The following is a 24,450-nucleotide window of genomic DNA, read 5'->3' as shown; positions in this document are numbered from 1 at the left end:
GGAAAACACCCCTGCCCCAGAAATCTCTGTCAGTGTGGTCCGGCTCCACCCGGAGACAGTGTTCAGGTCATGTTCTCAGGCTGCTACACGGCTTCCTGCAGCGGGCACCTGCCTGTCTGGGCTGCTTTGAACAAGAACAGACTGAGTAGGTTACAGACCAGAACCATTTATTTCTCACAGCTCTGGAGACCGGGAAGTCCGACATCAAGATGCCACCAGACTGGGGGTCTGGTAAGTCGCCCTCTGGGCTGGGAGCAGTGCCCTCTCACTGTGCCCCCGCTTGGTGGAACGGGCCAGGGTGCTCTCTGGGATCTGTTTTGTAAGGGCTCCACCCTCATCGCCTAATCACCTCCCCATACCACTCCCAGCTGGCCATATGAATGTGGGGGAGACACGAACATGGAGGGAGGCTGCAGTCCGCAGAGGGCCTGGCACCGGCGTCAGGGCTGACCCCTGTTCTCGCTTTGCTCTGCAGCCTGCAGTCTGAGCCTGGAGCTCCCAGCCAGACCCGCGGGCTTCCCAGCTGAGCACACGGCTGAGAGAGGGCCCAGCGCCGCGGCCCCGCTCAGGTAGGGCACCTGGCTATGCGGGCGGGCGGGGGCCTGAGCCCCGGGACTGGCACAGCTGCTGCCCTCTTAAGCCCGAGCTCTGGAGGCTCAGACCTAAGCTGCTAGGGTGTAGGGTAACCCCCATATTTGAGAAAATCCTAACACCCACCCCATCAGGTACAAACCTCTGGTTCCCTCTCCCCACAGATTCCATGGCTGTCCCCTGACCTCCACACTGAGGGAGATGCCCGTGAGTGCCGACAGCCAGCCGCAACTCCTGGAGTTCCTACAGGCTGCAGGCCCGGCCCAGGCACCTGCCTGCGGCTCCCACTGCCTTTCCTGCCCAGGCCAGACCCAAGGTAAGGACATCCCCGGCGTCCACACATCACTCATTTCTTGGCCTCCTCTTCCTGTCCAAGACAGAAGACAGGTTGCCGGCCAGCCCTATCTGGCCTGCACTCGGCCGCCTCTCCTGCTCCAATGGGCAAGGGGAGCCTTACTGTCCTAGAGCCGGGCAGAAATCAGCCCCCCCCCCCCCAGTCTCACAGAGACAGACACCCCGTGTCAGCCCAGAGGAGCACTCCCAGCACACCAGAGGGCTGCCATGGCTGCGGTCTCTGGCAGTAGGCAAGCCCACTCCCACAGGGCCCACAGGCTCCGCTTCAGGATTCAGACAAGGTGCTGAATGAATAGGCCTTGGCCTGGATGGTGGCTTCTAAGGATCCCAGGGCTGCCATTTTTTCCTGCTGTGACACTAGCCACATGCCCCGAGCAGGGCCCAGGCATCAGTAGGCCAGAGCAGACAGGGGGAGTTGGGTCACAAGAACCCGTTCTCTCCCATCCACCCTCCGCACACTAGGGTCAGTCCTGCAGCTGTCAGCTCTTGGTATCCACCTCCCACAGCAGGATTAGGAGGTAGAATGTTCTAAGGGAGGCCCGGCCCTAAGTTCACTCTGCCTCCCTGTTCCAACAGGTCTGGACCCTGAAGCAAACCCTGAGGTGGCAGCAAACGTCAGGGCTACAAACCAGGACAACCTCTAGGGGACCAGCACGAGACTCTGCTACCAGGCCCGTCTGGACTAGATGGTTCCTTGGTGACAGGCAGCCCTCAAAGATCACCACTTGCTGCAGTAGGCCATTCACTCGCGTCCCTGTGGCTCCTCTGATCCTAGCTCTGATCCCAGGTGTGGCCACCCCTACTGTGGGACAGGAAGCAGCCATCTGACTGGGGGAGGAGGACAGGGGTGCTGGCTGCCACTGCCTGTGAGTCCCCTCACCTGCGCAAGGCCAGGGTTCCAGCAGCAGAGCCCCCGCGGCCAAACTGGCCTCACCCTGCTTGGAAAGGGTAGCCCCCGCCGGGTAGACATGGCCTGCTCTTCAGCGGTAGTCCGGGCGGACGCCAGAATGACCCGTCCTTTCTTGGTAGCAATGACAGATCGCCTGTTCCCACCTCACATTTATATGCGCCTCTGATACATAAACCGCTCTGTTAGTTCACTCTGTACAGTTACTTACTCAAGGTAGCAAGGGGAAACGGCCCCAGGGCTTCGAGCGCTCATGCAAATAGGGTCAATACTGCTTTGGGCTCAAGCCGTTGTCCCCCACATCGACCTTGGGCAACCAACGAACCCCTGAATGTTCTCCTTGCTTGAAGAGGGGGCTATCTATCTGCGGCCTGAGGAGACACGGCCCAGCCCTTTTAACACCCTCAGGCTCCCCGCATGTGTCTGTGGCAGGGTTGCTGGTGGCCCCGTCAGGGGGGTGGTGGGCATATACCCTGGCGAAGCCCCGCAGAGGGTGAGGTGGCCACGGCTAGGCCTCCAGGCCCCAGCGGCTCCAGCACACGTGGGGAGCAGTGTCTGCCCCAACGTTCCCCGCCCACCTGGGTCTTCTGGGTGGGAGTCCTGACGGGTGGGAGGGGGGCCCGGGCTGCCCCCCCCCCGCGCCCTCACTGGGGTTGGTGCCGCCGGCGCTGCCGCCTCCGCTGCACGGCGCCCCGCAGGGCCTCCAGCAGCCGCTCCCGGTTGTTGCAGATGTTGTAATGGGTCAGGCGGAGCAGCTTGTCCGTGTCTTCCGGGCTGTAGGTCAGCTTCGAGTAGTGGTAGGGGGAGTCGGAGGAGGACAGATTCACCTCCCCGGCCTCCTCCTCCTCAGGGGTCCGCGGGAGGCCTGGTGGAGAGAATGGAGCTGGGCAGGGCTGGGGCTCCTGAGGGGAGAGGCAGGAAGGCTGGAGGGGGTCGGACAAGGGCTCACCAGGGGCCGAGTAGTGCCGGAAGGAGTCATCGACCAGAGGGAAGTGCAGCACAGCGGGGGCGTCGGGGCAGTCTGGGTCCAGAAACAAGTGGCACTCACGAGGCTGGCGCTGCTCCTCAGGGCTGGGTGAGATGGGCGGGAAAGGGATGCCCTGCTCCTGGCACAGCCGGCCCAGGAGCTGCAGCTGCTGCACGGCAGGAAGAAGGGGCGTCAGAGCCCGGGGCTCCTCGGTGTCTCCAGCACTGGGCCAACTGAACGCGGAGGTCAGCTGAGGCACCTGGGACTCAGTGGCCCGATGCCAAATCCAACCCGAGCAGAACCACAGGGTCAGACCAGACTTAGGAGAGTGCTCCCACCCTGACAGCCTCCCTGCGGCAGCTCCTGAGCTCTGCTGCGAGGGGCTGCTAACGACTCCCGGGTTCTGCAAGACGCTCCACTGGACCAACACAAAAACTCACAGCACAGGGTTCCAGAGGTCCAGGACCAAACGGGGGAGGGGGGCAGGGGCCGCAAATGTAAAATACACTTAAAAACCTCTCCCTGTCACTCTAACTTCCTGTGCAGAGTCTGTTCGCCTGGTGGTAAATTCATAGGTTCCACAATTTAGAGGACAGCATGGTGTCCCTATCTCAGGCCCTAAGGAAACCCGGACCAGAAACCGGACTCTAAGATCGAGGTCCCTGGAGGCAGGAGCCAGGATGTCAGGCCAGGCCTGGGGTCACCACTGCCTCCCAAGCCTGCCCCCCAGCCCACCTGAAAGGCTCCTTCGAGGTTGTAATCCAGCGACAGGACGAGGTCCACATCCCGCGTGGGCCGCAGGAGGGGCGGGAAGCTGGTGTTGATAAGGTAGCCAACATCCAGCAGACAAAGGTGGGGCTCCGCAGGTGTCAGCTGGTTGGGGAGCCCATCCAGTTTGGTGGCTGGAAAGGTTAGGGGGATGGGATGGAAAAGCAGCTGTCATTGGTGCTGAGGGCACCAGACCCCTCTAGCCTAACGCTAACTCCTTGCTACTGGTAGAAGCCAGTTCTGCCCTCTGGTCCCTGATCTCTCCTGCCAAAGTAGCCCTGCCACTTCCCAAGTCCCCACAGATGGGCCCTGATCCACAAACCTGGACAAGGGGTTGCCGGTCTAGGCAGCCCAGTGAACTAAGCTTAAAGGAGCTCGGGGCCCAGGGGTTGGAGGGTAGGGGGTGTCTGAACCAGGGACATAAGGCTCAGGTGGCCATAGGCAGACCTTGGAGAGCTGGGACTAGGGAGAGAAAAGATACCTTTCCAGGCGGAAAAGTAAGGATGATGGAAATAGTCCTTGTGGAAATGGAGGCCCCGCAGGAAATTGTGTGTGGCCTGGGCCAGTGGGCGCCGTGTCAGAAGGTCAGTGAAAAACTCAGCAATCCTGCCGGTGCCCGTGGGAGGCTCTTCTATCTTCAGAAGTGGGACCTGCTCCTTCTCTGCACAGTCAAGAAAGGGGAAAGTGGAGCATCTTTTAGGAAATGGGGACCCCTGAACTTTTACCCCAGCTTCTGTGGACTCCCAAAGGCCACCCCACCATGCCCCAGGTATGCCAGTGGCTGCCTCTCCAGCTCCTTACAAGGAGCCCAGGCACCTACCCAGGTTGGCCTGATCCTGTGCCCAGCGGTCCCAGAACTGGCTGGGCTCTGAGGCCCAGTATAAGCTGTCCTGGAGGTTGGCTGCATACAGGTTGCTCCAGATACCTGAGACAAGGAACATGAGGGGAACAGAGGGGACAGGAAGGGGAGAGTCCCCCATCCCATCACAACCTGATCCTTCCCCACAGCTCCTAGACCAGGAAACGTCCCCGTGACTGAACCAAGAGGTAGAGGCCTGCCATCTTCCCCAGGCCCATTCTCCCCACTACCCCCCGCTTCCCTAACCTTCCAGGTACCCCCCCCTCACCTTCAAGGAAGCAGATTCGGGACTCAGGAAGCCGCTTGGTCAGGCGCCCCATGAAGAACTCAGAGCCGAAGAGTTCAGAGGGGATGAAGGCCCCGTATTTGGGAAAGCCGACCTCATAGGGGGAGAACTCGCACCACTCTGTGAGAAGACCGCACAGTTTCACTGTGGGGTTCAGAACCCCAGGACCGTCATCACCACAGGCTTCACATCAAGGCAGCTGGTGACCCAGAGGCTCAGGCTGGTTGCAGGCACCCTGAGCATGGACCTAACCCCTCCCAAAGCCTGAGTGACTCTGGCAGGATGAGAGAGTCTCTGGCAAGCGTGGGACCTGGCCCCGAAGGGGGGTGGGTGTACCACCCATCTCCACACAGAGGCCCAGCTCCCCCTCACCCTGCCAGCCATGAGAGCGCAGCTCTCAGGTCCAGGGCTGCTCACCGCCAAACTCAAAGGTGGTCAGGTTCTTCTCCTTGGTGTTAAGGGCACAGTAGATGGGCAGAGGGTTCTGGCCACGACTCAGGGCCTCCCGCTGGTCTGAAAGTGTGTGGTCATGGGGCTGGTGGAAGGAAAGGATTTGGACCCGGAGCTGTGGCTTTCTGGTGCCTGAGACCTTTCCCACCCCTGCTGCCGAGGGCCACTCCCCATCTTCACACCATGCCCTGGCCACACCCCTCCCCGCACCTCATCGTGCAGCAGTGCCTCGCTGATGAGGGCCCACAGGTTGGTGAAGCAGGTCGGGTGGCCCAGGCGGGCACGCTCGGCCAGCTCCTGCCGGTACCGCTGCAGCTGGCTGGGGGCGAGCACGCCCAACTTGTTCTTGGTCACCTGTGTCTTCAGGGACTCGGTGGGCCCTGCCAGGTCCTTCTGAGACCATTCTGGGTCCTCATAGAGGTTGGCCAAAGCCCTGGGAAAAGCCAAAGCCCAGGGGGTCACTGCACACCGTGGGCTATCCTAGGACAACAGGCTTGCAGGCACCTTCCAACAGTGCCATTGAGCGGGTTCCCCTCTGGCACGGCCTTCTCCCAGCTCTCCCAACTGGGTCAGAGGCACCGACGGGGTCCACAAGAGCCTTCCCACCACCACCCCTGGACTCCTGCCCTCAACCTGCCGCCTGCTCACCAGGTGGAGCCCGAGGCCCCTGTGATGTAGGAGATGCAGTCCAAGAGACCCAGCTCCCTCAGTCCGGCCAGCTGTCCGTAGAGGGAAACCATCGCCCGGATCCCACCGCCGGTGGCCATGACAGCTACCACGGGGATCTGGAAGAGAGAACAGCCAGGCCAGTCAAGACCGGATCAGGGCGCTTGGAACCGGTTCTGGTGAGGCCTGCGGAGGAGCATCTCATCAGAAGTAGCCTCTCAAGTGTTGGGCTTGTCTGGTTTTAAGAACTGCAGGAAAAATAGACAAGTTCCAGGCCACATCTCCTCACCCTTAGCCCCTAAGGAGTCTGGTGATCACTTGCTAAAAGCCCCACGGCCACCTCAAAAGTCTCCCATACAGCCACCCCTTCCCTCTTGGAAAGAGATGCCCCGGGCTGATCGGAACCTCCAGGGGCTGCCCCCGGGCCAGCGGGCAGCCCTCAGCCTGCACGTCTCGTTGATCAGTCAGATGGGACCCAAGTCCCAACACCTGGACCAGACCGAGAATCAACAAACAAGGAGAAGGAAAGCTAGCTGGGGCGGGGCCGGGGGGGGGAGCAGTTAACAAGCTCCAGGTGCCTCGTGCGATGCCCTGCATCTGATGGCATCAGGCTCCTGAAAACATCACGTGAGAGGGAAGCAGAGCGGGGCAGGCAGACAGGAGCCAGGGCCCAGCTCTACTCTGGCGAGGAAACAATCATTCAGCTCTGCGCCCGAGCAAGCCAATCCAATGCAGCCCGCGCAGACCTCGTCTTCCCGCAGGTCGTCATCCAGCTGCAGGGCCTGCTTCAGGGCTCCGGCCACCACCTGCTTCCTCCTGCTCAGGAAGGCCTGCTCCTCCGCACAGGGGCCACAGCCCAGCCGCACCGCCAGCTCCCTCGGTCTGGAGGGGGGTGGAAGGGACTATGAGGCAGCTCCAGGCCTCATCACAGAAAAGCAAGCTGGGTCTGCCTCCCCTGAGAAACGCACTGCTAACTCTTGCCCCTCTCCTCACCCCTCACCCCTGCCCGGACTGAAGCGTGAGGCGTGTGGATGTGAGGGGGGAGAAGGTGAACCTGGACCATGTGGGAGGGAACACAGGGAATGCAACAAAGTGGATTCACAGGACTAGAAATGCTGGTGCCTAAAAACGCCCAGGTTGCACGTAGGCCCGTGGGTGCGTTGCACCACCACGGATCTACTTCCCCCCTCTGAGTTTTGTTCCCTCCCCCACCCAAAAATGACTCCAGAAGAGACAAGAAACAGTGCTCCCCCTCTTCATGGTGAGAAGCTAGTCTCCCAGGCATGTGAAGAAGGGCCAGGGTGGGGGACTCCACTTGTCTCATGAACGTTAGCTAAGGTCCACCCACAATGGCTGCCACCCAAAGGGAGCGCGATTTCTCTCCTCCGGTAGTTCCCTTGCCCCCTCTGTCTCAAGCTCAGGTGGCAGCCTGCTTCTCCCCCACCCCCACCCCCAACCCTGTCTGGGGCCAGGCTCTCACCCTTCTTCTTTTCTCAGCTCCACTCTCATCAGGGGCTCCTGGAAACCATGAATACCATTCACAAAAGTTGGCCACCATGTTCCTCTCATCCCGGCCCAAGCCACACCCTATGATGTCCCCCGTGCTCCCTTGGGCCTCCGGCCATCTCCACAGGGGCAAGGCCTGAGGCTTGAAGGCAGGGCTGCTCAGAGGACCCCCTCTGCCCAAAGACCGCAGCTCCTACCCAAGCAAGCCAGCTCTGCAAGGCCTAGGGCCCAAGCCCAGCTCACGCTTCTGCCACTCTTCCTCTGGGTGACCAAGTACCTGGGATGTAGGGAAGACCAGCCTGACCACTTGGCCAGAGGGCAAGGCCCGCAGGGGCACCTTCAGTTGCTCTTGAGGGGCATCCTGCAGGGAGGATGAAAGAAGACCTCAGAAGACCCTTCGGTTCCAGCAAAGACCTCACCCATTGCCCCGGGGAGTAACAACGCAGCAGGAAGAGGGATAGGAGGCCAACGTCGACCCCACCCTCTTCCCAGGATGCCTGATTCTGCCAGAGAAGGATGGGGCGAGTGATGGGGCTCAGCAAGAGCAGAGGGAGCAGCTAGGAGGAAGTGGGGACGGAAGGAGGGAGAAAGACCCTGCAGGCCCTTCTCTTAGGAGGGAGCAGCACACTACCTGCAGAAGAATACCCAGCTCCTGCTCCCAGCAGGCCGGGCAATGGAAGCAGAAGGGGCCAGCACCCACGGAGGCCTCCTGTTGACCCTCGCAGGACCCAGGAACCACAAGCTGAACTCTGCCCTCTGACTCTGGAAACAGGAACCAGAGCAGAGAGGCTGCGAATAAGATCTTGGCCCACAGAGGCCCAAGGCTTCTTGCATGAGGGGCCTGAGGGGCACTTCCCTACCCCCACTGCGAAGACGGGCACAGGCCCAGGCTGGGAGAGGAGTCCCCACCACAGCCCCTCTGAGGACTACGGGGACACGCTCAAGTCCTGGGGAGCCCCAGCATGGATTTGCCCCAACCTCTACCGCTGCCCGTGAGAGCTAAGGGCAGGTAATGTAAGGCCCCTCCAGGGCCCCTAGAAAAGGGGAGGCAGAGGGCTAGGGGCTATCCTAGTAGGTGGGGACTTACGCTTCCGGTCCCCTGCCTCCTCCAGTCGGACGTGCAAGCAGAAGAGCTCCCGGGCCTGTGTCATTAAGAAAGTCCCTCAGACTCAAACCCCTCCCTGTTAGAGGCCCCCACCCTCCCAGTACCCTGCTTTTGGTCCTTAGCACTTTATTACGTTGGCCCCGAGTCACCAAACATTTGCTTGAGGTTGTATCCTCTAGAAGAACGGAAATCCCAGGGCCCCCCAACTTAGCCCTACCCCCAAATCCCCAATGGGGGCCCAAGCTTCAGGCCCAGGAAAGAGGGCATGAGGGAGGGGTTCTGGACTCACCACCAGGATGCCATTGCTGACAAGCTGCTCAGCACAGTCTGTTCTGGAAAGAGCCACCAGTGACCCTCAGTGCAAGTCCAGCTTCCCAGGTTCTCACCCCTCAAGGAGGACATGACATCCCCCCACCATCACTGGATGTCTCCCAGGGAAGGGTGCCAGCTCTGGGTGTGCCGGGCTCTGTCCTTCCCCAAAAGAAACATTCCTACCCAGGAATCACCCCATTGCCCCTGACTCACAGTCTCTGCAGCCGAAATTCAACTTCCAGCCGCTCCTCACCCTGGAGAAATAAAGAAGCAAGTTAGAAAGGGTGAGGAGTGTGTGTGTAAATTTCAATGCAGATGCCAACTAGGGCTCCTGGGGCCCCAAAGGTGGGGAGAGCCAATGTCCATCTCCAGGTTGCTCTGTCCACCTTCTCTGGGTGGCTCCTAGAAAGCTGTTCTTGGCTTACGGGCCAAGAAAGAGGGTCGGAGACGGGACTGTTCCTCAGTGACAGCAGCTCCTGGCTGACCGCGGCCTCTGGAATGCTGGGGAAGCCTGGACCACTCACTGGAGAAGAGGGCCATGTGCCCAGCTCTCCTCCGGAGCATCTCCCCTCCCTAAGCAAGGCCCACCGCTACCCTGTGCACAGCCTTGCCTGAGGGTTCAGTGAGAAGCTCTCTCGGCGGAAGTCCCCAGCCTGCAAAGTCCCCAAGTCAAATAGCACTGACAACACGGGGTCATCACTGGTCAGAAGGTCCTGGTCAAAGACTTGCAGCTGCAAGACATTCTGGAAGGGAAGAGAGTGAGGAGCCGCAGGAAGGAGGAGTGGAGTAGGAAGGTGAGTGGGGCCAGAGCATGGACCGGGGGCTGGCAGGGACAGGGGGCAGGGCAGGGGCTGACCCCTGACCCACCTTAAGCTGGCTGTGGATTCGAAAGCGAAAGCTCTGATTCCAAATGGGGTTTCTGCTGTTCTTGACCGTGCGTGTCTGGAGCCTGTGGCTAGAGGCCGTGGGCAGCCACAGACTCACATAGCAGTCAGAGGGGGTCACTGCGGGAAGGAGGAACAAGTGCCTGATGGCCAAGAGCCCTACCCTGCCCAGCTGCCCAGAGTCCATGACCTTCCATCACAAGCAGCCCTGGGAGCCTGGAGACCCACGGAATGGGGCTAGGTCAGGAGACAAGAGGAGCAGAGGCTGAGATGCCACCCAACATTCCACCCAGCACCGCCTCTTGGCACCCTAAGACCCCCTGCATGCCCAGCCCTGGAGACTCTTCCCACTGGCCTTGTCCCACTCTGAACCCAGCTACAACGGCACTGTCCTCCTTGGGCCCAGCACTCACCTAGGTCCTTCGAGGGCAGGCCATGGGCCTGCAGGACACGAACAGTGAGCAGGCAGGTCCCAGGAACCCTTGCCTGCAGAGGGAGAGGACAGGCTTGCTGCAGGCTGCTGAGCCCAAAGGAGTCAAAGGTCAAAGAAGAGGGCAGGGAGACCCCTCCAGGACTAATCCTGAACCAAAGGTACCAGCCCTGCCCAGCCACATGGCTGCCCCCCACCCATCAGAGTCCTGAACGGAAAGGCAGCTACAGCAGCTCCCCGTGATGCCTGCCGACTTACACAACACTCTGGGCTGGCCCTGGTCCACGGGCTTTATGTACATTAATTTGTTTAATCACACATAGTCCCTACGTGTAGGGACTACTTATTATGACCAATCCCACAAGGAACTTGCCTGAGGTCCAGGGCCGGGAGTGGACCAGGCTGGCTCGACTCGCTGTCAATCCCACACTTACCTGCTTCCAGTTCCTGCTATAGTGTCCTTCAGTCTTTCCACCCCACATCCCCAGCTAACCCTTGCTAAGCAGCCTTGAGGCTGGTCTTGGGTGGCAGGAGGCCTGGGGGATGGAAGGCTACAGAGAGAGGGGAAGGAGCATGTTAAGACCCAGCCTGGCCTCAGGCCCCTTGCTGGGGCTGCTGCCCTGGTTGAGCAGCTTACACGGAGACATGCTCCAGTTAAGCAAACCCTCTATTTGGAGGAGTGAAGAGCACAGACTTGGTTTTCAGACAGCCTCTCCACCCCTGGCCAGGAATCATTTCTGGAAATGGGCCCTCTGCTTGAGTAGGAACAGCACTTAGCAGCTCACACCACCCACAGGTTTTCAAGTCCTCCAGGTGCTACGAGGTCGGGCTAGAGAGGGTCCCCAGGCAGGTCCATCCAAACCCACAAAAATGGATCTGGGGATTTAAACCATGGGAAGTGTGCCAGAGAAGCCCGTACCAACTGATCCTTTCGGCCTCCACCCTGCCTCAGAAGGGTCCTGATGGAGTCCAGGGGCAGAGCTGGGGAAATTCATCTGTCAGTGTCTGCCCTGGGGCCCCCACACTCCAAGCAACTGAGCCAGGAGCACTGGAACGGCCACTTCCTAGGAGCCTGAGTTCTCAGGGCCCAAATCCATGGGGCCAGGACTCTGTCTGGAGCCCATCTCTAGGGCAGGAAGCCCTGACCCAATGCTGGCAAACTCCCCTCTCTACACCTGGAGACACCCACAGCTCCCCTTAAGAAACAGCATTAACTGGGGGGGGGGGGGTGGCACCTGGGTGACTCAGTTGGTTAAGCATCCGACTCGATTTCAGCTCAGGTGAGATCCAGCCACAGGCCCACGCGTGTCAGGCCCCACAGGTCAGGCTCTGTGCTCAGTGGGCAGTCGGCTTGAGATTCTCTCCCTCTGTCCCCCCCTCCCCCTGCCCCACACACATACCCTCTCTCAAATTAACAAATCTTTAAAAAATAAAGATATGAAATAGCATTAACCAGGCCCCAGAGGGACCGAGGACCAGAGTGGGGGCCCGGTGCCCTAGCAGGTCTTACCAGAGCCATGAGGCCGACTGTCCTCAAGAGCCACGAATGGCAGGCGGTAGATGCAGGACCAAGGACTGCCGGCTTTTTAACCCAGAGCCAGTGATGAACCAGCTGGCCCCAAGCTCCTCCCCGGTCCCTCCCAACTGCCTCCACTCCACCCAAGCCTCACACCCACTCCAGGACAAGCCACCTGCCGAGGAAATGAGGAACCTTAAACCTATAGGGAGACCCAGACACCCCTGTGAGAGGGGCCTACCACCCATGAAGACCCATTCCCTCCAGCCGTCACCATCAACACCTACCCCACCCGGCCCTGCTCTCGTGCCTGGACCCAGAAGGGCCACTGACGCCCAGAAAGCAGGGAGTGGGCCCGGGGCAGCAGCAAGTAGAAGAGTCTCGTCCCCTGTCGCAGGGTCTTTCACAACCTCCGGTGCCAGTAGGACAGGAATGCCCAGTCCTGACTGAAGCACTTGGCCAATCTGAATGGCCCAGATCCATCACAACCTGGCAGGGGTGTGGTTTGTTCCACGAACCAGCCCTCCAAGCTGCGTCCACAGCTGCCTCCACCCTCGGAGCTGGGTGGCCAGGATGATGAGGCCTCTGGGTGGCATTCGGGGAAGGGGGATCTTGCAGGTCTGGGCGGGTGCAGGGGTCTCTGTCCCCTCCTGCCTGTCCTTGTTGTGGGAGAAGCAGGGGTGACCCTCGGGGCCCCAGACCCCACTAGCTGCCCTGGAGCTGGAGGACAGCAAACAAGGCCAGAGCAAAGCTCGGCACAGCTTTCCGGGCTGAGTCGGCGAGGTGCGCTTGCCCTGAGAGGGGCTGCGATGGCTGCCACAGATAGAGGGGTCTTGGCAGCAGAGAGCTCCTCGGGCTCAGGTCTGGACCCAGCCCTCGGCCGCAATCAGAGTAACCCTGAGATGTTTACCTGAACCTTCCAGCCCTCACCAGAACACAGAAGACATCTTCGAGACGGAGTCTCCGCACACGTGAATCACAGTCACCTTTATTGTGCATTCCCTCCGTGCCAGCCCTTATGGTCCTTACAGATCTCTCGCCGAGCCTCACAACACCCCGTGGGGTAGGAAGCACCATTTTCTGTTTTACAGACAGGACACCAGTGCTCCGAGGTGGTAGGCTGCCCAAGGCCGCGGTGCTGGTGACAGGCGGCGCTGCGCCTGAAGCCTGAAGCCCACGCCTCCCCGGGGACAGGCTGCTGCCTCACCTGTGTGGCAACTTCCTGGGAGCCCCACCCAGACCTGTCTGGCACCTCCTGATCACCTCCCCAGATTCTCCATCGCTGATCCCAAGCTGAGCTGGGCTGGCAGCCGGCATACTTTGCCTCTGGAAGTGACCTGGCCAGGGAGGGACACGACCTTTGCCACCAGTTTTTGTAGGCAATGTTCACCAGGGCTCCATCAGTCGAGGCCCGAGGCCTTAGTAAGGGAGTCAAGCAGCTGGAAGTAACTGTACTTAAGGTCATACTCCATGTCATACCAGTAGTTCACTGTGGGGAAAATGGAGACCTGAGCACGAAGGTCCCCTCGTTACCTACTGCCTCCCCAACCCATCCCCCAGCTGCCCTGATGGGTGCTTCTCACCAGCAATGCAGCCATGGGACTGCTGGACGTGGTGGAACCAGAGGGCTGGCAGGTAGAGCATCTCACCGGCCTGCACGGTGCAGCAAAGGGCCCGGGCCTGACTGTAACTGGGGTACCGGGCCAGATTTGGTGCCAGTGGGTCCAGTGGGATCCAGGGTACCTGGGGACACAACGGATGCCAGGGAGGAGGCCCAAAGCCCCAAGGCCCTCCAGCTCTGTCCCTTCCAAAGGTAAACACCACGAGCCCTGCCCTGTTCAGCACTTAGGGATCTTTCAGAGTCAGGTCTCCCCAGCTCTATTGTGCCTGCTCCTCAGAGACCAGGCTCCGACCCTTCCCCCTCCCCAGGGCCCAGGAACAAAGCAGACACCTTCTCCATGGCCTCTTCATCCACCATCTCAAAGGAGCCATCTTCAGTTAGCTGGTAGGTTGCCGGTGTATACAGCTCTGGAACCAGAGAAAGGTATGGGGGCACTCAAATGGCCTGCGGCTTCTCAATTCCTCCCACTTGCTCCGAATGCAATGGAAACGCTGCGTCCACACCGCTGGCCTGGCGCATCAGCCCGCCCAGGGTCTTCGCTGCCCTCCCTCTACCTTGGGCCACCTGCTCTCCAGCCCCTGCAGGCTGAGCCCCATACCATAGGGGATGAAGGGCCGGTCGCTGGGTGGATGTAGCAGGAAGCGTTTCTCCCCTGAGACCACACAGTAGAGGTTCTCATAGTGGTCCTTATGTACTGCCAATACAAAGAAGGCCCAGGGGGCAGAGTTAGGAGGGCGAGACGGTCACATTCAGGGCCCTGCACCCCAGACAGATGTGACAGATGGTATAATAGGACAGCACAAAGCAGGCACAAGGGGATGCTGAGGAGTCGGGCAAGCGTTCAGCATTTCAGATCTCTGCCCACCAAGGACTTGATGCTCACCAGGCCCTGGGCTCATCTCTACCAAGAGGGGAAGTCAAGCAACCAGGGTTCTCCTGAGTTCACCCCTGACCCAGCTGGCCTTCGGAGAACTTTCTAGAGTCCTAGAAGAAATAGTGCCCTCCACCCCTTGTGCCATGGGACCTTCCCCAACCTGAGCTATTGGGAGGCTCTCTGTCGTATCCAAACCCCAGAATCCCAGAAGAAATCTTAAAGAACAGTCAGTCTAACTTCCATCCAGACTCAATCTTCCACTCTTGGCCTCCTCTGCCCTCCTTCCCCCACCTCTGTATCCCTTTGACACCTACAAGATGTCACTGCAGCCGCCTCCCCCAGCCAGAAGTTCACAGCATCAGGCATCCTTCCTGTAGGTCAGAGGTAAGAGAGTGACTTAAGAGGGGCCATCCTCAAAGGCCAGGCTGGGAATAACCACCATACAGTGATGCCGGACCACAGCCTGGGGGGGGACCAGAAGCTCACACAGAGAAAACAGGGAGAAGGGGCAGAGGAGGGTGAACTCCAGGAGGGGCCTCCACCCCTGGGGTAGAGAGGAGGATAGCAATGTTCAGTAGTTCAATTCAAAGTCGTGGCCTGGAGACTTGAGTGTTTAGTGCACAGCTCCTGACCCTGACGGGCCAAGAGCGTGAGCCAAGTCATCACTTAAAGGAGAAGGAGCAAGCAGAGCTGACTCCTTCCTTCCCATCTCATCCCTGCCCGGCCGATGCCTTCACTCACCCAGTGCCTCAGAGGCCCAGGGCACGTGGGACTCTAGATCAGGCAGCAGCTGGGGCAGCTCGGTGGGCAGGTTGGAGCACTGCTTCTGCACGTACAGGACTCCCGGGTGCTGGGCCTGGCCCTCTAGCACATCCAGCACGCAGCTCAGGGGCAGGCGGCGCTCGGCAGGCATCACAAAGCGGTTCCCTCGTACGGCATCCGCGTAACCATCTGGGGTCACGGCCACGCTCACCTCTGTGGAGCCCACTGTGGCTCTGGAGGAAAGGACTTTCAGCCCATACCCGGATACCACGAAGTACCACCCAACAACCCCCAGGGGAGCCCCCACCTGAGATAGGGGAGAGACCACTTCCGCAGAGCTGGCCAGTGCCGCAGGGCGTTACGGATGATGCAGGGCCTATTGGGGCAGACCCAGTCTCGGTAGAACTGGAGTGGAGTGGGGGGCTTGTCCAGGTAGGGCACAGCAAGAGGCACACTGAGCTCTGAGAGAAAGAGGGGGGTGGGGGGCTGAAGCCAACCGCACCCAGTTGCTGCCCCAGAGTCTGCATAAGAGATGCCCTCCCTGGGCAGGACACACTGTTATCACTGGATAATGCCCACTGATGACCAAGGGACCCTGGACAACCAGGAACTGAAGAATGAGGGAAATTTAAGGGAGAAAGCGTGAAGTACCCATAAACACACCAAGATGGGCCATAAGAGTCCGCAGGGCCAGAGGATGCTGCCAGCCCCCAACCCAAACCCAAACCCTCCTTGAGACCATGTCCAGCCCTGTACGGTGAGCCCTCGGCTTTCCCACTCTGCAGGGCCCAACCTCCCGGCAGCCTTTAGGGAAGGCAGCCATTTAGGCAGTGCAGGGAGCTCCAGAAGGAATACAGCAGAGGCCCCAAGGCCACAGGCTGGTGTGGGAGAGTCAAGACTCTGGAAAGCACCCTCCCAACAGTGATACTCACTGAGCACCTTGAACGTACTCAGTACTTGATTTGGCCCATGTGGAGGTATCAAGTGATGATCCTACTGTCATCTCAAGAAGATTACAACCCAAGTGGGGAGACAGGCTGCCACATGAAACCGTAAGAGGAAAGGGAAGGGCTGAACTGTGTTTTGGACCCTACTGAACAGCATCACCATCCTCGGACACCCAGCGCTACCACGTGCACTTACGCAGGTTGTGCAGTATGCCACCCGCGCACATGTCTGTAGTGGCCCTGTGTCCCTTCTCACAAATCTACTCTTTTTGGCTCTTCCTTCTCCTTCTCTCCGGTCACCCTACCAATGGTCCCGAAGTTCTATGGATTCTACCTCCTCTGTCTCTCAAACCACCCCCTCCTTTGCTCTGCTGGTATCTACTTTCAGACTACCTCCTCGGGTCCTCAAATGTCACTTCAATGACGCTTCCTTCCCTGGCGACCCTTTTAAATTGGAACCTGTCCCCAACAATCCTACACCCCTTCCCTTTTTTCCCCTCTTTCTCCCTTTCGTTCATCACCACGTAACACACTATGCATCTCACTTAGCAAAAACTGTTTACTGGTCTCTCTTCCTAGAATAGAATGTAAGCTCCAGAAGAGCAGGGATGCAAGTCTTGTTCACTGTTGTATCCCCAGGACCTAGAATGGTCCCTAGAATGAGCCCAGCAGGTGCTCAGCAAATATTGGCTTAATGATTGGAAGAAATTCTCCCACATCTCCTGGCTGGCTGGTTGCTGCAGTCAACTAACTGGTTTCCTTGGCTTAATTCCACTCCCTCTCAAGGCATCCCTCATCCTGGCCCCAGTCATCTTCCTAAAATACAATCGCATCTTGTCATACCCCTAGTTAAAAAAAATTCCTTTGATGGTTTATAAATTATAGTCCACCCTGGCATGCATTCAAGGTGATACATGATCAGGCCCAACCTACTTTTCCAGTCTGGTTTCCTTCGGTCTAGTGCTGGCCCCTTACCACACTCTCAGGTGGAGCCAAACGTTGTTCCTGCTGCTCACTCAGACTGGGATGCCTTTCTCCTGGCTTCTATAAAGGGTACACAGGGCTTGGCTTTTTAGTTTCACCTGTGAGATCTAGCCTGAACGTCTTGGCCCCAGTCGGCGGCCGCTGCACTAATTTTCACCTCTGAGGTCATGCTCTCTCTCTCTCATGTCAGTCTCCACACCGGTCGTCTTTGCTTTGCAGTCGGAAAGTAAATGTCTTTAGCTCAAAAATTGGAACAGAGTGGGAAGACCCTGGCAGGCCCAAGAAAACTGAAAAGGAAAGAGCTGACACATGTGCTTGCTTCACCTTCTAGAGAGGTAAGATGGAACCTGCCAAGCAGACAAGGGAGCAAGGGGAGGAAACTGGCAAAGGGCCTTCCAGTCAGGCCAGCCCATCAAAGCAGTCACGTTGGGAAGGTGATTTGGGGGGCTCTGTAAATCTCCCTATTGTTCTCACTGGGATTCTTTAAATATGTGGAAACTGCTTTTTTTTTTTTTTTTACCTTTTGTATTTTCTGCAATTATTTCAGTTTTACTACCTCCAATTAAAAGACTTCCTGTAGAGAATGGCTACTGCTCCCTCCTGAGGCTTCAGTGTGAGAGAATTTCAAAAGGGATCGAAACAATTTCTTGGGCCTGACAATTCTTCTGCTAGAAATTTAACCAACAAAAATACTTGCACATGTGCTCCAGCCACACTGGCCTTTTCACTGTTCTGTGAACACACCAGGCACACTCCCACCTCAGGAACCTCTACCTGCAAGGCTCTTCTCTCAGATGTCTGAGCAGCTCACTCCCTTCCCCTCCTTCTTCAAGCCTGTGCTCAAATGTTGCTTTACCCAGGCAGCCCACCTACCCTATCTTATTTATACTTGGAACCCTCCCCCACCCCATACCTGGCCTGAAGCCTCTTATTCTCCGTTACTTTCTTTCCCACAACACTTATCTTCTAATCCATTTCTTCTCCTGTATAATTAACTCATTTAGTTTATCTAAGGTTACTTGTCTCCTCACCTGGAATGTAGGGTCCATGAAAGCAGAGATTTGTATTCAGTGATGTATCCTAAACACACTGATCAGAGCCTCACACATTGAGGTGCTTAGTATTAAGGTGCTCAAAATATTCGTCGCAGCATTAGCAAAAAGTGACTGTAAATGACCTAAACACCTAGCAATACTAGGCTGATCCAGCAAATTACAACACTAGTTAGTACACAGGCGAGAAAAAGACTGAAGAAGAGGGACATGGGGCGATCTTCAAGATACACAGTGCAGAAAAGTGCGTTTAACAGGCTACCACTTGTATACAAAGGAGATATATAGGCGGGTGTGGGGGGGGGGTCTATGTGTAGATATAAATGGAGTATTTCTGGAAGGATGCAAACTGGGGCCTAGAATGGGAAAAATGCTTACATTATAAATCGTTTTTTTAACCACGTGCACATGTTGCTAATTAATAGTAAAACAGAAATGGGAGGGAGGGAATCAAGGACAGAGAAAAATAAACCAAGCAGGGGAAGAGCCAGGGATTACTTGCACAGCTGCCTACAATTCTCCCAAAGCTCTGCACCAGCTCGGAGAAGTCTGTTCCTGAATAACGCGTTCCAGCAACGCGTTCGGAAAGGAAGCATCCGACCGCCTTACGACTTAGCGACAGGAAAGGCTGGGAGGGGCAACAACAGACTACCCCATTATTCGGGACGGGCTGACTGCGGGGAACATACCAGGGGGAAGCCTGGCCCGGGCCTTGGGAGTAAAGCGAAGAGTCACCCCAGAAAGCCGCGAGGACACGGAAGCAGGGGAGCTGAGGACCCAGCACGAGGCGGGGGTGGGGCAAAAGATCGAAGAAGGGCCAGCAACGAGTCAGGTGCACAGCTTCTGCGCTCCTTGAGGACACGAACTAGGGGGAACCGGGGTGTCGGCCGCCCAGGAGGGTCAGGACGCACCCGACTCGGGGCCCTGGTTCCCCGCATGCCCGAGGTCCCGCCCGCGTCCTGAGGCTGCCCGGCGGTCGACGCGAAGCCCCGCAGCCTCTGCGCGAACCCACTCACCCCTTGCGGCGGCCGGGAATTCTCGTAACTCCCTCCGCACGGCGTCCAAAGCCGCCTCCGCCATGACGCCGCCGCCGCCGCAGCAGCAGCGGGACCACGCGCCCGCCCCTGAAGACTCCGCCCCGAGAGACCCCGCCCCCGCTGGGCCCCGCCCCGCCCCCGCGCCCCGATTCTGCGAACCCGAGCACCTGTGAGAAGCCGCGCCTTCTCCCGCCTGCCCCACTCGCTAGCCTCCTAGAGTTAACAAATGATTGTGTTTATTGACGAGTTCATACATCAATACAAACGGACAAGTTAAAAACAGCCCCCGCCCCGTGAGACCTGGGGAAGAGGGAAGCGCCATGGCCTGGACAAAGTATAAAAGTTATAAATAAGGAGGAGGGGGTTCAAAACTGGGTCAGGGCAAATCTGGTCAGGGGTGGGGGGGGGCGGCAGTTGCCGGTGGCCTCAGACATGCAGAAGGGGACGGGCGCCGAGCGACCACAAGACCTCCTCTCCCACCCCACGCTCGGCTGGGGGTAGGAAAGGGCGGCCACCTTCTCACAAACCTTAGGGGGAGTGTAGCTCCCTCCTTTGAGGGACTGGCTGGCTGAGGATCGCGAGGAACCCAGGCCAGAGGGCCAGGCCTGAGCCCTATTTGGTCTGGGCTGTGGCTAGTGTGCTGGGAGGGGGAGTGGAGTAGACTCCTAACCCTCACATGGGCAGCTGCAGCCCTGCCAGGGTCCACCCACCCTCAGCTGCAGTTGTTTGCCGTTTGGCCAAGCAGGTGGTGGTAGTAGAGAAAAGTGGGGGTGAAATCGGCTTCATCTGTTCTGGTGCACTCCAGCTGACGCAAACAAGAGCTGGGCACTCTACGGAAACCAACTTCTTTCTAAGTTTCTGCCTATAGAACCAGCAGGACCCCATGGCCTGTCCATGGGAGACTTGGTTTTTCTGACCTGAATCTTCGGGAAAGCTATCCTGACTTACCTGAGGCAGAGGGAAGCAGTAGGGCCCAGAGACACGTGTTCTTCACCCCAACTCCTCAACAACTGCTTCACTACTTGGTCCTACTCTACGGGCCCACCGTGCCCTATATCCTTCCCCTCACTCCTACAGCTACCCTTCAAATTCTAATCTACCCCCTCCCTGCTACCACTTACCTGTCCCACCTACCACCTTTCCAGTGTGTCTCTTGGCCCCTTCTGCAGTTCCATGTGCCTCCCCCTCCCCTCAACTTCCAGCATCCAGAGCATCCTGGGTGCCCAGCACTGCCTTTGAGGAGGCTCCTTCCACCCAAACCAGAAACCTACGAGCCATCTCATATTGGCTAGGCTGTGACCACCACCAAGAATCCAGAATTCGGGTGTGTTCCAGTCCTTTCCGTGCTCCTTGATAGTTCCACATGAGCCAGGGTGGTAAAGCAGGAGTAGCACATGAAGGGAAACCAGGCACACATCAGCCAGCCAAGTACTCTAGCAATGAACAGTCAACTCTGTGTGTGTGTGTGTGTGTGTGTGTGTGTGTGTGTGTGTGTGTGTAGACTTTGTCTGTGGCCAAGGTCCTTAGAAGATGGGCTGGTGCCCTGTAAACCATGAGGGAAGTTCTAACACCGGCATCACTCAGGATGCAAGGAGAAGGTGGCCTCTGGGTCTAGCAGCCTGCTGGGGATCAGGATGGGGAAGACAGGGAAGACCAAGGGGCTGAGAAAAGGAGGCCAGGGCTTTATGTTTGCCCAGCAGAGGGCTTTACTGTCCTGCAGCAACATCCCACAGCTGTCTCCACAAGTTCTGGCCAGGAGAGAAAGGGGTGCACAGGGAGAGAGAGAATGCTAGGGCTCTCTTAGAGGGGGAATGGGAATGGAATGTGGGGGCTCAGGCCTTGATACCAACTCAAGCCTCCTGATGGCTGGGAACGCCCTGGAGGGCTAAAGGGCTTTGCCTTTGGGAACTGCCAGGAATTGGGGAAAACAGATAACCCCTGTTCTGGCAGCCAGGGGAGTGCAGCTGGTGTGGGAGGGGAAGTGGAGGTAGAGGTGAAGCTCCGCTGTTGGCTGAAGGGCACTGATTCCACATGGCCTCTCACTTCTACCCCACCGAATACCCTGTGTGTGCTCCACCCCAGGGAGCTGATCCCTGCAGTAATTTCAAATGGCTTCTAAGAAGAGAGGGCCAGCCTTCCCAACTTCCCCCAGATGGGGCAGGCTGCCCTCCTACGCCTCACAGCACCAAGATGACAAAGATCCAAGACCTACCCTGCATGAGCCACTGAAGGGGCTGTGGAGGCAGGAGTTCCAAGAAAGTGAGGCAACAGTCAGGGAAATAAATTAATAAATACAGGGGCCCCATGAGGAGTAGCTGGGAAAGCTGCTTCCCCTCTGAACACTGATCCCTGCTCTCCACTCCAAGCATCCCCGCAGGTTTTGGTGAGTGGAGCAGGGGCTACAGTTTGGAATAGGGGAGCATTCACTTGGAGCAGGATTCTGGAACTAGAGTCTGCGTTCCATGCGCCGCTCCACCGCCCGAAGCAGCAGCTCTGAGTATTGCTCTAGCAGGGCCTGTGTTTGCTCAGCCCCCACGGCCCCAGGGCTCCCACCCGGGCTGCACAGCACCGCCCCGGCCAGGGCCTCCAGCTCCTGCCGCACTGAAGAGAAGGTGTTTCTGAGGAGCTGGGTGATGCGACTTTGCTCCGCTGAGGGTGTCTTGCAGCCAGCCACCTGTAGCAAGACCCGGGAAGTGAGTCGGAGGAACAGTGGAGGAACATCCTGTCATATATATATAAAGGGGAGGGCCCTACCTGCGTCTAGCCTGCCCCCAAAGAAGGCCCTCTGGACTGTCCCTTACGTCTAGGGTGGCCCAATCGTTTTTGAATATGACAACAGCTATTATTAATAATCACACTGGGATAGCAGGCATAAACTGGGATGGTCCTAGGACATTCAGGTCCTAGGCAAACTAGGACATATGGTCTCTGACCCCTATCCCTCCAGACTGAGGAAGTCTCCAGAAGAGATGATCAGTAGGTGCTGGGCTCAAGAGGCCTGCCCTGGCCTCTAACTCCCTCGCCTCCTCTGCCCTGGCTGTTCTTGATTGTTCCACCCACCCGTCCGTGGTAGAGCCTGTGGTTGTTCTGGACACTCAGCTAGCCCTGCTGACGCGCTGCCTCCCCCACGGTGAGTGCCCAACACGTACCAAGTGGTAGAGCCGCACGGCCTGGCGCACGTTGCCCTGGAGCTCCGCCACAAGTTGTTCACACTCCTCCAGGCTCACTGCTGGTTCTGGGAGGGACAAATACAACTCAGTAGGGCCTAGCAAAGCTGCCCTTTCAGGCCTCCCCACCCAGGGGCCCCTGAGAGCAGGAGAGGCCTACCCACAGGATCACACCCCCTCTACTTGCCCTCTCCTTGCCTCCTTCCTTCCCAACACCGCCCACCAACACCACACAGAAAACAAGGTCCTGAGGGGAGGGCCAGCCCCAGCCCAAGAAGCCAGACGGCAATGAAGGGACAAGTGGGTCACAAGGAGATCGTGAAGGTTGGCAGGAGTGTCTCACCATCAGGGGTGTGACTTATGGACCCAGACAGGAGCAGACAGGACGAAAACGCCAAAGGCTGGACGCACAGAAATGGGATGGAGCCCGAGAGCAGACAACAGAGACAGGAGAAACAGGATGGGGCAGGAGATGAGAGCTGGGGACCTGTGCACACCTGAGTTCTGGCTCAGGGCTGCCCCTGGCCTGGTGCATTCCATGGGGCTGGGAGTCTTCTCGGGGGGTGGGGGCTGCAAGTTCTCAGGGCCTCGGAGGAGGCTGCTGACCAGCAGCTGCTGGGCACAGGGGCTGTTGGGCCCAGGCTGAGCCTGGCACTCTGTCCTAGGCTTGGGAGGGGCACCCTCCCCCAAATAGGCCCGCTTCTCAGATGTACTGTGAGCCTTTCCTAGGCCCACTGGGGAGCCAGGCTGTTCTGCCTCACCAGGGGCCCTGCCCTTGGTAACAGGTGAGAACGCGGCCAGGGTAGGACGATCAGGCAGTGGCTTTGGGATGTCCAGGACCAGGTGAGCCCGGCTGGGCAGGGCTAGCTTGCTGAGCGGTGAGACTCGGACGGGAGCAGGAGCTTGAGGTTCGGCCGCCAGGCCCAAATTCTCCCCGACAGAGATGCTGCGGGAAATCTTGGCCATGGAACTGGTGGTGGGGTTCTGGTAGGACTGAGGCCGAGACAGACGGCCATCAGCCTGTGGCAGGGAGCGCAGGCCCTCCTGGGCCTCCATCTCCCGTAGGAGCGATGGGCCGGGTGGAGGGGCGTCATCTGCAGAGAAGACAGACAGACACAGGTCAGGCGGTGAGGAAGGCATCCCAGGCGCTAAGGCTCACAGCTCACTAGGAGTTGCTGTGCCCTGCACATACCTACTAAAGGACACCCAGTGGCAAGCACCGTGACACATCAGGGCTAAATCAGGCCCTCCTTCCTCTAGCATGCACATGCGCTCCATACTCCCCGCACCCCGGAGTTGAGCCCACCAGGCTCCTCACCCTGCGGCACCAGACTCTGCACAGACTGGGCTTTCTGGAGTCCACCTAAGGTGCTGGCTACAGCCACTCTCTTGGGAGCCCAGCTGCTGTCAGGGTTGAGACGGCGTCTTGGCAAAAGCACAGGAACTGCCTGCTGAGGGCCAGCATTTCCAGGGGAGGGCTCTGCCTCTGGGGGTGCTCCTGGAGGACTGGCACCACTGCCTCTCAGCTGCTCACCCGAAGCCGGCAGCATCTGGACTGGTCTCGATGACAGCGCCAGGCTTGAGGAAGAAGGAGATGGTTCCCTACAGGGAGGAAATGTGGAAGAAGGCCCAGAGAAGGCTTAGGAGTCCTCCCTGCCAAGACGGGGAGAAGCTCTCTCAGCACCAGAAGCTCTGGGCGAGAAGGGCGCGCACAAAGCCAGCAGGCTGGTTGTCCCAAAACTTGGGAGTGCAAAATGCTGTTCGGAGTGGGGAGAAGGCAGCCTTGGAAGGAGGAGAGCGGCCTGCTGCCTCAGGGGCAGGACTAGCCCTTTGGGGAGCCCTGGGAGGTCAAGTAAGACACAGCTCCTTGTAGGAGAGTGAGAGCAGCCGTGGGGAGAAGTACCTGAGCGGGGGGGTCTGCACTTGCAACAGGAATCGTGAAGAGATGCTCCGAGACTCTGTCCTCTCTGGTACCCGGACTGGTCCCCCTACCAAGGTACAGAAATCATGAATTGAAGCAAGCCCTCCCCTCAGATTCTGCCTCCCCTAGATGGTAACCCCAGAGCATGGCCTGCCCTTGGACCCTCCCTCTCAGCCAGGGAAGGAGGGAAGAAGGGCAGACTACGGTGACCACATACTGGCCCTCTGACCACACCTGGAGCAGCCCCATTGGCCAGAGTCTCAAAGTGCTGTTTTAGAAACTGCTCCTGGTCTGGGGTATGGGGACTGCCTTCCTGCAGCCCATAGGAGCCAGTGCCTCCCTCTTCTTCCTCCTCTTCCTCATCACCCTCGGCTGGCTCTTCAAGGTCTGAGGAAATGCCATCCACACTCAGGGGCTCCGTGCTCTCCGAGTCTGGATGTGGGGAGGGGAGAGAAGCATCACGCTGCACCCACCATCGCCAGAG

At 58.5% G+C, this 24,450-nt stretch overlaps 3 protein-coding genes across 4 annotated transcripts in view; 1 reads left to right on the top strand and 2 right to left on the bottom strand.

The window, feature by feature from the left end:
• SPTBN5 (spectrin beta, non-erythrocytic 5) overlaps positions 1-2,045 on the top strand; it is a 46,735-nt gene extending 44,690 nt beyond the window's left edge. The window contains exon 65 of the mRNA XM_040620490.1: positions 181-2,045. Within this exon, the coding sequence (XP_040476424.1) occupies positions 181-323 (143 nt within the window). The 3' untranslated portion in view covers positions 324-2,045. The remainder of the gene's footprint in view (positions 1-180) is intronic.
• LOC103673534 (bifunctional peptidase and (3S)-lysyl hydroxylase JMJD7) lies at positions 1,987-18,984 on the bottom strand. Of its 2 annotated transcripts, XM_040620492.1 has the most exons (25): positions 18,858-18,984; positions 15,166-15,319; positions 14,838-15,091; positions 14,411-14,467; positions 13,821-13,916; positions 13,553-13,629; positions 10,069-10,141; positions 9,639-9,775; positions 9,383-9,514; positions 8,985-9,025; positions 8,749-8,791; positions 8,442-8,496; positions 7,986-8,116; positions 7,632-7,715; positions 7,329-7,366; positions 6,595-6,730; positions 5,831-5,967; positions 5,393-5,615; positions 5,150-5,267; positions 4,715-4,852; positions 4,408-4,512; positions 4,069-4,248; positions 3,555-3,721; positions 2,802-2,988; positions 1,987-2,717 (listed from the first exon to the last, which is right to left on the bottom strand). In XM_040620492.1, exons 1-25 carry the CDS (start codon positions 18,919-18,921, stop codon positions 2,497-2,499), a joined length of 3,048 nt encoding a protein of 1,015 aa, XP_040476426.1. In that variant the 5' UTR covers positions 18,922-18,984; the 3' UTR covers positions 1,987-2,496. The 2 variants fall into 2 exon arrangements, with proteins under 2 accessions (XP_040476426.1, XP_040476425.1); XM_040620491.1 differs by lacking the exons at positions 1,987-2,717; positions 2,802-2,988; positions 3,555-3,721; ... (14 more) ...; positions 9,639-9,775; positions 10,069-10,141 and adding exons at positions 12,564-13,090; positions 13,185-13,344.
• Positions 18,985-19,097: 113 nt separating this feature from the next.
• MAPKBP1 (mitogen-activated protein kinase binding protein 1) overlaps positions 19,098-24,450 on the bottom strand; it is a 50,367-nt gene continuing 45,014 nt past the window's right edge. Inside the window, exons 25-30 of the mRNA XM_040620489.1 lie at positions 24,201-24,398; positions 23,949-24,033; positions 23,364-23,647; positions 22,543-23,139; positions 22,028-22,113; positions 19,098-21,552 (exon numbers count right to left, since the gene is read on the bottom strand). Of these exons, the coding sequence (XP_040476423.1) occupies positions 21,325-21,552; positions 22,028-22,113; positions 22,543-23,139; positions 23,364-23,647; positions 23,949-24,033; positions 24,201-24,398 (1,478 nt within the window). The 3' untranslated portion in view covers positions 19,098-21,324. The remainder of the gene's footprint in view (positions 21,553-22,027; positions 22,114-22,542; positions 23,140-23,363; positions 23,648-23,948; positions 24,034-24,200; positions 24,399-24,450) is intronic.

Source organism: Ursus maritimus, unplaced genomic scaffold (genome assembly GCF_017311325.1).
Source record: "Ursus maritimus isolate PB19 unplaced genomic scaffold, ASM1731132v1 scaffold_35, whole genome shotgun sequence".
Taxonomy (NCBI): Eukaryota; Metazoa; Chordata; class Mammalia; order Carnivora; family Ursidae; genus Ursus; species Ursus maritimus.
The sequence above is the reverse complement of the archived record's forward strand: the minus strand, read 5'-3'. Positions and strand labels throughout refer to the sequence as shown.

Coding starts and splice junctions, on each gene's coding strand:
- LOC103673534 (XM_040620492.1), bottom strand. CDS start 18,921: ATGGCGGAGGCGGCTTTGGACGCCGTGCGGAGGGAGTTACGAGAATTC. Junction 8,792..8,984: donor GAATTTCGGCTGCAGAGACT/GTGAGTCAGGGG, acceptor GGCTCTTTCCAG/AACAGACTGTGCTGAGCAGC. Junction 5,968..6,594: donor ACGACCTGCGGGAAGACGAG/GTCTGCGCGGGC, acceptor TCTCTCTTCCAG/ATCCCCGTGGTAGCTGTCAT.